Source organism: Nannobrachium achirus (genome assembly GCF_963921795.1).
Source record: "Nannobrachium achirus genome assembly, chromosome: 11".
NCBI classification, from domain to species: Eukaryota; Metazoa; Chordata; class Actinopteri; order Myctophiformes; family Myctophidae; genus Nannobrachium; species Nannobrachium achirus.
In genome coordinates this window covers 59,432,923-59,445,854 of record NC_137820.1, presented here as the reverse complement: position 1 = coordinate 59,445,854, position 12,932 = coordinate 59,432,923, and the positions used below count along the sequence as shown (strand labels likewise).

General features: G+C 40.6%; 1 protein-coding gene across 1 annotated transcript; it reads left to right on the top strand.

The window, feature by feature from the left end:
- Positions 1 to 3,732: 3,732 nt before the first annotated feature.
- On the top strand, positions 3,733 to 10,645 carry syt19 (synaptotagmin XIX; the record flags this gene model as incomplete). The annotated part of the gene is made up of 7 exons (XM_080737226.1): positions 3,733 to 3,859; positions 7,661 to 7,710; positions 8,240 to 8,431; positions 8,920 to 9,072; positions 9,318 to 9,440; positions 9,660 to 9,771; positions 10,338 to 10,645. The coding sequence occupies 7 exons, from the start codon at positions 3,733 to 3,735 to the stop codon at positions 10,643 to 10,645; spliced, it is 1,065 nt and encodes a 354-aa protein (XP_080593352.1).
- Between the last annotated feature and the right edge of the window lie 2,287 nt (positions 10,646 to 12,932).

The following is a 12,932-nucleotide window of genomic DNA, read 5'->3' as shown; positions in this document are numbered from 1 at the left end:
ACAGTAAACAAACCAACATAAAGTTTAAGTGTATAGAGGGTATCTGCACATTTCCAAAGTGACAATATAAGGACTTTTTAATACCTCTAAAATGACAAATTAAAACATTGGCCAAATTGTCAAATATTAGAGGCAGAAATTGTGTAAATAGCCGATCTACATGCTCACAACGCCTCGCAACGTGTGAGCATGTAGATCTGCTATTTTCACAATAGAACCGTGATGTAAAATGTAATGCCTCAACTCTAAGCGCTCGTCAGGGTGGGGGGGGGGGGGGGGGGAGAGTCCCCCAGTTAAAATGTGATTATTTTGGGGGTCACGGCCTGAAAAGGTTGAGAACCACTGGCTTAGAGTATGATGTGTTAAAATAGAGAGTCTAGCTACTGTACATACAGTAATATGCATTCCTGAAGGACAGAAATCAATACTTAGAAATGCACTCAGAGAGATGCTTTGCATAGGGCTAAACATGACCTTGACCTTTGAACGATTCGGGGAAAAAATAAAGCAGAATTAAATCAATAGCACAGGTCTTGGCCGACCCCCAACTCATCTGCTGTTTGATCCAGTTCTAATTAAAACTGTCCCTTTATTGTTGCTGTGACAAACAGACAGATATCTTCAATTACAATATCTGCTTGGTACGGATGTAAAAAATAATCCTATACTCTTCTACAGTATAGAGGGTATCGAGTGGCAAAGTGAGTTTAATGTCCTTTAACATTGTTTAATTTTAGGCCTAGAATTATTGAATGCTTTAACTATTGAAAATATACAAGCTCACAGCGCGGCACCGAGTGCCGTGCTGTGAGCTTGTAGATCTGCTATTTATTTTTTAAAGTCGTGAAAATGTGTGCAAATCTTTGAATATATGTATTTCCAAAGCGAACGTTTGTAACTCAAATTTTGCTTCTGGGGGGGGGGGGGGGGGGTCCCTGGAACTAAATATTTTGAGATGGGGGTCCATGGCCAAATACATATCAGTTTGGGGGTCCTTCACATAAAAACGCTTGAGAACCACTGACATAGTAAGAACAGACTAACTGAGCCCCAGTGAAAAGGACCTTTTCTTTGACGATGGCTGGCCAGATTGCTGACATAGAAACACAGGTTTTTCAAAAAACCTTAGAAGGATTCAAGACAAATTCTAATTTTCACGATCTTTCAAAAATAGCAGATCTACAAACTCTGTGCCGCGCTGTGAGCTTGTATATCTGCTATTTTTCAATAGTTAAAGCATAAAATAATGATACACAAAATGTGTACCCGTTCTGAATGGGTTAATGCAATCAGATAGGACTTTTATGTTTGGATGTATGGGCTGTCATGACCAGAAAGTAGTTTTTTGCCACTAAACTTTAAACGTTGCTGCTATGAATTTGTGTTTAATCTTTCACACTGACATCATTGCTTTACCAGAATAATATTATTTATTTATTGAAACTTGATTAAAAGTCTTGGAATCTTGGATTATTTTAAGTATTATTTCATAAAACTGTGTGCGTGCGTGCGTGGGTGCGTGCATGCATGCATGCATGCATGATGTGACGTGACGTGTGTGCATGTACCCTTGTGTTGAGGCAGAGCTGTTACTTAACTTTGAGACAAAGAACCAGGAAGCTTGGTCTAAATATTTTTTCTTCCTCATTCTCGGAATAATGTACGTTGTTTGGTTTGTTATTCAACATTTATGTTATATCATTCTGTTGGACTTCTTATGTAAGAGTCTAACAGGCCTTATCGTCAACATACAAGCAGCTGATTTGGGTACATGAAGCTGATTTGGGTACTGTTCAATGATAACACGTCGCAGACCTGGAACGGTCATTTCAAATGTAACTGGCTGACAGAGAACCACAATGCATTGTCCATCTTATTCATTACCAATGTTGTTATTACCTGTCTTGAGGTAAGTATGCTAAGGCTATTCTAAGCTATGGTTCATAAGGCTGGGTACAACAGTGGTGCGACGACAAAGCACGCCGAAAATAGCTGATCTACAAGCTCACAATTTGTTGCATTAACAACGTATAAAAGTATAAATAGGTAGTTGCTTCCTGAAGTATTACTTAAATCTCATCAGACCAGTTTGCCCAGAAAGGCGTGGGGGCAGTCAGGTGCTGCACGCGCCTGTGTGTGCACACACGCTTGTGTGTGTGTGTGTGTGTGTGTGTGTGTGTGTGTGTGTGTGTGTGTGTGTGTGTGTGTGTGTGCGTGTGTGCGTGTGTGTGTGTGTGTAGCCATTTGTGTGGGCAGGTATGAATGTGGAGTATACACACAGAGCGCCTAGAAGACAGAGTGGTAGAGAGTACAACAGGATAAAACACTGATGAGAGGAATGGGAGACAAGTTCTGAACTTCTGGAAGAATTCATTCGTTCATTTTGGAATTTTACCAGCTGAGCAACATGGATTTATAGCACTGTACAGTTGGATGTCGGTATTCAATCATAAGAGTGGAATTTTCTTCACTTACTGGAGGTAAACTATTCATGTATAACTTGAATGATATTCAGAATACTATACAAAATAATGTGTACAGTGAACTGGTTCTAAAAGGGTCCAGACAGTCTATCATAAACAGTGACTGTGATGCTATGCTATATTTAAATTACATCATTAGAATTTTAATTCCATAATCAACATGTTCTTTTGTGAAGCTGCCCTGTATAACTGTATTCCATAAACATTATTAGTAGGCAGTGGATACTACAGTATGTTGTTGGATGGCACTGGTAATCCTTCAGGTGCCCCGATCCCCTAAGCTTAAACCACACCAAACGCATGCTTATCTTAATCATTACTAACAGCGCTTAACTACAATTAATTAATTAAACCCACACCAAATTAATGACTGAATTTAGCTGCCCCACTCAATGAGTTTAAAACAAAGACATACAGTAGTTGTGGCCTGTGTGAAGTGTGTAGAGTAAACTTTGCATAACATGGCAACAGGATAATTTCTATTTGACTAGACAGTTCCCAATAGGTCGTGAGTATGTCCTCGTGGCAGTGCCATAGTAATCTCCACCTGTTACTGTTGAGCTCCTAAGGTCATATACCTGTACTGTAATTATTCCCCAGTCCAGAGATTACACACCACTCCACATTTGGTTTGGTAGTTAATGTGTGGGTCTTTCTTACTTACTGTGAGACATTACTGCGGTGAACAGTCACCTATAACGCAGTGGTTCTCAACCTGTGGGTCAGGACCCCCAGGGTATTTTGGGGGGTCCCAAGATGAGTAGCCATAATGTGCAACATTGTTTTCTCTCTCAACAGTAAACAAACCAACAACGTTTAAGTATAAAGAGGGTATCTGGACATTTCTAAAGTGACAATTTAAGGACGTTTTAATACCTCTAAAATGACAAACTAAACATTGGCCAAATTGTCAAATATTAGAGGCAGAAATTGTGAAAATAGTCGATCTACATGTTCACAACGCCTCGCAATGAGGCGTTGTGAGCATGTAGATCTGCTATTTTCACAATAGAACCATGTTCTACTAAATGTAATGCCTCAACTCTTAGTTCTTGTCAGGGTGGGGGGGGGGGGGTCCCAGTTAAAATTAGATTATTTTGAGGGTCGCGGTCTGAAAAGGTTGAGAACCACTGCTATAACGTATGCTGTCTTTGTACCTGTGTTGAAGAGGTAGATCTCATGGAGGTAGATAGTCATGGCAGCATTGATGGACTTCCCTGTAACCTTGCTGGCTGCTGGGGAGCTGAAGATGCCCTTCACAGACCCAGTCAAGTACAGCATCCTGGCCATCTCTCTGCTTCTGCTGCTGGTGGCTCTGGGTATCCTGCTGTGGCAGGTCTTCAGATGCTGCACAACACGTGCTAAACAGGATGCTGGTGAGTTCTGGGGAATAGAATACAACAGGGTTCCCCAATTAGTTTTCCCCAAGGGCCGAATTATGTCTAGGGTACCAAGCCGAGGGCCACAACATTGCAGGGGGCGACGGCGGCGTTCCCGCTACTCCAGCGACTGCGACAGTTCAGATATCGTCGTTGTCGGGTGAAAATCTTGTATGTCCAAAACCATTCGTTTTGCATTTATCATTTTAAAAATGATTTAAACTAGTGAAAACAGCCGATCTACAAGCACACAACGCCTCGCACCGCGAGGCATTGTGTGCTTGTAGATCTGCTGTTTTCACAACTTTTGTGCGACGGCCTTGTATAATTTGCGAAAGAACGTACAAATTTGAAGATACCAGATTTCCACCCGACAACGACGATATACCAGTGTTGTTGCTGCTCTTATACCACCATTATTACTGGGGTTGGTGTGGGCCAGACAGTAGCCCCCCGCGGGCCGCAAATGGCCCGTGGGCCGCCTATTGGGGAGCCCTGGAATACAACATAACACAGTAGAGCAGGGGTGGGCAACTTTGTTGATGGTGAGGGCCACTATATTTCCACCTTCACTCCAGACAGAGGGCCACATTGCATATTGCTACATCCTACATTGACATTCTAGTATCTCATACAAAAGAAGTCATTAGCAGATCTACAAGCTCAGAGAGGAATCCTGAATTATCTTTTGTTATTTTTTCATTGGAATCCTGAAATGTAACATTTTGATTTAATTTCAAACGCATTTAGTTATATACTCATATTAAATTTATGAACTTAAACACGAATATATTGGACATAAAAAAATACATTTTAATACTACTATACTAGTCATTAAGCTACTAATATAGACTGACGGAATTAAAGCAGGTCATGTTTGGAATTGTAACAGCTGAAATCAATAATATATCTGTATTATATTAACCTGCGGGCCGCATTTAGCGAAGGTGGGGGCCGCATCATCTGCATGTGGCCCCCGGGGCCGCCAGTTGCCCATGTATGCAGTAGAGGATGTGCTCATAAAAGTGACAAGTAATCATTAATAATTAATAATGACATAGTAATTATAGTAGAGTAATAATGTTCCCCTGACATCTGTTGTAACAGTAAGCAGCCTTCCCGACCCTGATGACATGTCCTCTACACCTGGAAATTGCCCAGGAATGCCAAACACTAAGGTGAGACCTGACAAGAAAAATGAAGATGAACATTTGATGGAAGAAGCTGCATGGTGGTGATGTAGATACAAAGTTGGAGTGAATTTCTTTTGAACTTCAGTCTTACATGGCCAGCATCACATTTTGTTAAGAGGGGCAGAATTCAAAGCTTTGCTGAGCAGTTTTTCATCTAGACCAGTTATACATTAGAGATTAGACCATATCTGTGTGCGAGTGTCTGTATGTGCGACTGCAGCTAATTCCACATACAGTACTACTGGACTGATCAGTCCTGTATTTCTTGTGCATCTCAATTTGTTAATATTTTTCAAATCAATGACAACCTTTTTTTCTGGATTAAGAGTTGCAGAGCAATTATCCCTCCTGGCTATGGAATACATACTGTATGCCGTAAGGCTATGCACCGGAACTAGCCAATCAGCATTTATCTGGTTTATGGGGCTTACGCTAACACAATCGTGCATTACATTTTCACAAGCTGAACTGAGTCTGAAATGACAATTTACATTTTAGTTGATAATCTATTGTAGGCTATTGGTTTCTAAAACTTTTACATTTCAAGGACCCCCCCCCCCCCCCACACACACACACACACACACACACACACACACACACACACACACACACACACACACACACACACACACACACACACACACACACACACACACACACACACACACACACACACACACACACACAACTCTGAGAGTGTACAAATGGACACTCCCCATATGAATTTCACTTATCAACTTACCATTTGTACACTCCCAGAGTTACAGACCTCACTTGTTTTAGCAAATCCCTTAGTCATACCGACATTTTTCTTGTTATTGGTAAAGATAAATATAATGTGTTTACAGCTGGGCTGTTAATACTGCTGTAAACTGTTGTTGCCTGCAGTGGGGCAGCGCAAACATGGCACATTTCAAATTGCCACCTATAGTACAATACAAACATAATTGACAGAAATAAAAGAACAATCAGGCTTTGCCGATTACAATACATTTAAATGACCGATATCTGAGAGAAAGATGGAGGAAGGTAGATAACAGTGGAGATTATCATCTAACAGAATGCTACAGTACTTTGACTGTACGAAGAAAGATGATTATTATTATTATGTTATAGGAACGCGACATGCCTCCTGGTGGAGATTTGCACTTTACTGAGCACATCTTTCTAGTTATTATTGTTCACTTTTACCATTAACCACTTAAAGGGCAAGTTCACCTCTGGGACAACCAGATCTTATTTTATTGTTGTTTGGGTTGTTTGAGTTATTTTTTGTGTTCAATCTGTGTTATGAGATATTTTAGTATTTCAGCATGAATGATGATGCATTTTGCATCATATGATGCAGCATGATGACTCATATGATGCAAATGCATCATCATTCATGCTGAAATACTAAAATATCTCAAAACACAGATTGAACAAAAAAAAACAACTCAGGATCGTGTTGATCTTGTCCCAAACAACAATAAAATCAGATCTGGTTGTCCCAGGGGTGAACTTGCCCTTTAAACCCTTAACCCTCTATACTAATACTTGATTGGGGTCAGCTCTGTACTTTTTTCCCTCTACAACACATCTCCACCGATCTACACTCACAGTGAGTCACGGTGTAAGCCACAGCGTAACTCTACATGGTTATCTACAGTATCTGTGTGTACCTCAGGAGGTGTGTTAGTCTTGTACACTGAGTAAACCAAACACTGAGTAAGGTGCGTGTGTGAGTTCTACTCTGCTGCTGTCGAATGGTGTGATCAAACAGAAGATAGATGACACCAGTCATGAGTCTGAGTCTAATAAAACAGACCTTGACTGCTGTCATGTTCATTACATGGTAATAATGGAAAATAGCTGCCTCATCAGAACGGGTACACATTATTGTGTATCATTATTTTATGCTTTAACTATTGAAAAATAGCAGATATACAAGCTCACAGCGCGGCACCGATCTGCTATTTTTGAAAAATCGTGAAAATTAGAATTTTTACACGATTCTATAAGCGTCTTTTGAATCCTTATAAGATTTTTTGAAAAACCCATGTTTCTATGTCAGCAATCTGGCCAGCCGTCGTCAAAGAAAAGGTCCTTTTCACTCAACTGGAGCTCAGTTGGTCTGTTCTTGAGAGACTACTATGTCAGTGGTTCTCAAACCTTTTCATGTGAAGGACCCCCAAAATTATATTTATTTGGCCACGGACCCTCATCTCAAAATATTTAGTTCCAGGGACCACCCAGAAGCAAAATTTGAGTTACAAGCGTTCGCTTTGAAAATACATAATATTCAAAGATCTGCACACATTTTCACGACTTTTTCAAAAATAGCAGATTTACACTCGGTGCCGCGCTGTGAGCTTGTATATCTGCTATTTTTCACTGGTTAAAGCATTCAATAATTCTAGGCCTGAGTGGGTTAAGATGACGTATGTCTAAATATTAGTGTGTGTGTGTGTGTGTGTGTGTGTGTGTGTGTGTGTGTGTGTGTGTGTGTGTGTGTGTGTGTGTGTGTGTGTGTGTGCGTGTGCGTGGCTCCCCCAGGTGGAGGACGTATGTGTAGAGTCTCACAGGCTGAGTCGGTATCTATCTCTGGGGTCATTTCCCTCCTCAGAGAGCATCCTGTCAGACGGGTCACTGGACGATCAGGCCAACCAAGAGACGGTAATACTGAACATGACAACATTCCTGAAAGCTGAAAGCTTACGTGGCCCTTCTGAAATTCAGATAACTTGAAGGAAGTTGCAGACCACGACAAAATGCAAATACCAAACATACTGTATATTCTTTAGAACAGTGGTTCTCAACCTTTTCAGGCCGCGACCCCCAAAATAATCAAATATTTTACCTGGCTACCCTGGTTTACAGTTGAGAGAGAAAACAATGTTGCACATTAAGTTAATCATCTGGGGACCCCCCAAAATAATTTGGGGGTTATATACAGTACATCAAGAATATGATGGTCTAAAGTTTAGAGACCATCAGCTCTGCCCCAGTTTGTGCTAACAAATTGCTCCAGGAGTGCAAGTGGGCTTTGTCCAGTTCTAGTATTTATCCTTTGAATGTGCATGGTTTCACACTCGTTTTGTAAGATCTACAAGAACACATCTGCAAATCATTTTTCATCTCAGTATTGTTCCTTTTCTAAGGAAACTTCAAGTTGAACCTCTAGACACTCTATTCTCACCTCCAGCAGGAGATCCATGGATCTCTGCGATTCTCCGTCTACTATGACCAGCTGCAGTCTCGTCTAGTGGTCACTGTACTTCAGGCAGAGGGGCTGCATGGAAGGAACAAGACCCGTAGTCTCCATCCCTTTGTCAAGCTACGACTGATACGGGTGGGATCTGAGGAAGAGGAAATGGAGGGTCTTGAGGATGAGGAGGTAATGGACCCTTTTCATAGATCTGGCTTAAAGGGGTATAAACATACAGTTGCAGTTAATACAATTAATAGTGCATGTTTGATATAGGCACACCAGTTAGCAAGTATTGACACAACTATTGACTGACTATTGTCAGGCGCCAGGGCTTGCTCTATGACATACCCGAAACTATGCTATGAAGTGTCTGTTAAAACGAAAGGGTTCATTGGGCATCAGGTATCAACTGAAAAAGGTTCAGTTCATTCAGCTGACATATGGTTATGTCCTTTTAATTTTGTGTAAATGAGCTGGAATGCTAGTGATTTCTAAAAGAATGCCTTGACTTTTAATTTGTGGTGGGATATTTTGAGTTTACCAGTGCCACCATTGTTTTAACTGTGTAAAAATATTCCTATTCCATAGTTTCCCTAAAATTGTTAGCATTTCTCATTTAAACCACGGCTCTCTGCTAAAGGCGTGCATAAATGAAAGCTTACTCATTCTCCTAGGGTGAAGGCATAACCCAAGATGCTTTGTGGACAGTGGTGCAGGAGTGGCAGACACGCACTGTGAAGAACAGCTCTAACCCTTTGTTTGGAGAACAGTTCAGCTGCAGCCTGCAACAGCTGCAGGAGCTGCATCATGTCACCCTCAGGATGGAGGTACTCTGAATTCAAACCAACAATATTATATTTCAATAAAGATATGTATTAAAAAGAAATGCACTTCTCGATTATTTGAATAATGGATAGTTGCAGTCCTACACACTTGTGTTATACTGAACAGCATCATGGCTGGAATGCATGAGTCAAAACTAACAATATCAGTCTTTTGTCTGATACCCAGGTGATTTACATTACTACTAACAATCTGTGTGTATCTGTGTGTGTGTGTGTGTGTGTTTCAGGTCTGGGACTTTGATAAGTTCTCCCGGCATGTCATCCTGGGAGAAGTTCGGGTTCCTCTGGGGCAGTTCAAGCGTAGTTCCTATCCTCAGGAACTCCAAGAAGACCTCCAGACACCTCAAAAAGTAAGACACTGAGACATGCCAACATACAGTAGGCCTACATACATGTATGCACAGTTTTGTGTTCATATTAACTGCAGACACAAATATGCAAACATGCATGCAATTGTGTTTGCATAAATGCACAAACAAGTACAGGTTGTGTCTTTTATACTTTGCTATCTTTAGCAGCACACCAAGATGTTGTACATACTGTGACGCCACCCTTTCCTTGCTCTCTAGGATCCTGTAGGGGATGTTCTTCTCTCCCTTAAGTTTCTTCCCACTTCTCAGAGGCTGGAGGTTGGATTTCTAAAGATCAGAACTCCACCCATTGACACACAAACAGATATGGGTAAATATCACACACCCACACTGTGTCATGCACACACAGTTGTCAGTTGTCTTGTCTTGTCATATCACATCCATGCAAGGCATGAGAACTCAACATTTTAATCGCTTAACCCCACTTAACCCCAGTGTTGGAAAAAGGACTCCAATGTTGTACTTAAGTAAAAGTATCAATTCTGCAATGTAGCTATACTCCATTACAAGTAAGTCTGGAAGTATTCGTATCAAAATGTACTAAAAGTACAAAATGTTTGAAAATAGCCGACCTACAAGCTCACAACAGCTTGTAGATCGGCTATTTTCAAATAGGCTAGGTATAAAATAGGACTAAAGTGGTTTATGTATGTTTTATAATATTGTAATTTATATCTGCAAATTAACTAGTAACAAGTAATGTTTTCAAATAAACGTAGTGGAGTAAAAGTACAATATTTGGATCCGAGATGTAGTGGGGCAGAAGTAAAAGTATTGGAAAGTGGAAATACCATACTCAAATAAACTACAAATAACTAAAAAATGTACTTAGTTACTTCGCACCACTGATTAACCCTTGCTTGATGCACTGTACAGCCCTGAACGCCAGGATCAGCATTCAGTGCAACCAGTGCAAGCGACGGCACCAGAAAACCTCGGCCTTTCCCCGGCGACAAGTGACCGTCTTCAATCAGGTCGTCATGTTCTCCCTGCCGGAGCTTCCTCTTCAAGAATGCGACATCTTGGTCTCTGTGTATCAGTCGCACGCAGCCAGGAAGTCACCCAAACATCTGATCGGCCGACTGAACATAAGGAAAGGGAAGAGTTCTGAGGACCAGCACTGGAGCCTGATGATGCAGTCAATCCGCCAGCCAGTAGCAAAGTGGCATCAGCTTTTGATTTAGAAACAGGGGTCTTCAATGTTTTCAGGCCAAGGATCCTTTAGCTGAGAGAGAGATGAAGCAGGGACCCCCTCCTCTACATATTGTATAAAATTGTGTTGCAGATTAAAAATGTTCATAGATTTCTTAGACAGCTTAGACTTGTTTGACAGCACTGTTATCACGGTTAATGTAAAAAGAAAAACATGATTCTATCACACAAAGATTTGACGGCCCCGCTGTAGTAACTCTGAGGACCCCCTAGGGGTCCTGGACCCCCTGTTGAAGAACCCTGATTTAGAAATTACAGCAGGTCAAGCTGTTGATTCCAAGACACTCTCGGGGTGTACAGTATGCATGGTGGGCAAAGCATGGAGCCAGCCCAGTACTGTCAGAGTTAAAGGATGGATAATCACTGGGCCAATCATCAGGACCACACCAAGGATATAGTCACTCATGACACAGTTACAAGTTACTCAACATAACATACTGTATGTTATTATGAGGTGGATGGTCATCAGTTTTGGCCTGAGTAATCGTATAACTTTTGCTTATCTTGAACCGAACACAAATTGGGCACAGCCAGCGTGGCCTTAACAGGTCGAAGTTCATATTTTAATAATTTTCTATATAGAACTTTTCTCTTAAAGTCAAGTGAATTGGTATCTCTCATTCCCTTCAAGAAATATATCTACTATCTACCAAAGAGCACCTTCTCTTTTGTTACATAGTCTTACAGCTCTCCACTTCCATCATGGATATTTCATTGATTTTGCGTTTTGGTTCTGTTGAATAAGCTTTAAGGTGGTCTATACTCTTTTAGTGAAATGTCTGAGTTCATCCAGATTTTAGAGCCATATATAGATTTTCTAAAAGGGCTTGAAAGGCTACAAGCCTAGAAACAGTAAATCTTGTGGGGTCTTCAATGTTTTCAGGCCAAGGACCCCTTAGTTGAAAGAGGGATGAAGCAGGGACCCCCACAACCTTTTCATAGATTCCATAGTTGTTTGACAGCACAATCATCAGTGTATTTTGTATTCATGTCAATTTGTGTATTCAGATATTGAACCACTTGAACCGTCAATACTTTTTTCCCCCCTCGTCCCCCTCTATACCAAACCTCTTTGCCGAAAATTGCCGATCTACAAGCAAACAACGCCTCGCAACGCAAGGCGTTGTGAGCTTGTAGATCTCTATTTTTGGATAAGGTTCTCAGAATATGGACGCTAGGGTTCAAGTGGTAAATCTAAAAAAGGAGGGGGAAAAAAAGTTTCTATCACACGATTTGGAGGACCCCCTGTAGTAACTCTGAGGACCCCCTAGGGGTCCCGGACCCCCTGTTGAAGACCCTTGTTGTAGAGCATTAAAACAAGGCTATACAAAGTTCTGTGGATGTAGGCCTACTGTAGATGGTTGACAAGATTAGATTCTGCTGTCTTTATTTATGTTCTCAAAATATGATTGTGTCAACAGTTAACCTGTCAGATATTGTCAAGTATCCATCCAGTTGTTCAATTCAATTAGTAAAATCATTCTTGTGAGGTGCATTTGCCACAAAGCACATAGGCTGCATCATCATTAAAAAGCTGGATAGTTAATTTTGTATTGGTGTTTGTCTCAACTGTGTATTTACTATTATGTTTATCTGAACTAGGCCTATTTCAATTTTATATTTGTGTTTTATGTTCTTTTTTCTAAAGGAGTGATTAAAGATAGCAATATGGGGGGAGGGTTGGGGAAAGAGAGAAAAAAAGAAAAGAAATGTCTTTACAATATTTAATTGATGTTTAATGTAAATTGTTGATGCATATGTGACATGAATAAAGATATTGAAAAAAAAATGGATAGGCCTACTTGGTCACTTGTTATTCTCAAGTTTTTTGACTACAAACGTTAATTTAGCCAACAATAGCATGTTTTTAGACAGATGTGTGGTATCCTAGCATAGTCTGGAGGATAGTGACGAAAATCGTTCACTTTTTCATACAAGCGTGAAATTTGGTACACTTGTACAGTTTGGAGCCCTGAACATTTTCAGATATGGAGCCATCGCAAATACGCCCCCTGGTGGCCTTGGCGGCCATTTTAATTTCCACCATTACCAATTAATGTATTTTACATCATAACTCCTGAACCAAACATGATAATACAGAATAGATGATGTCTACACCTATGTTTTGATGGTCAAGGATTACAATAATACCATGTACAACATCATAAACCGTTCAGAAAAATAGTTAATGGTCAATTTGGGGATGTTGTGAGGTAGTCCAATGGTTTTGTCTGAATGTTTGTCCGAACTGTTTTCACT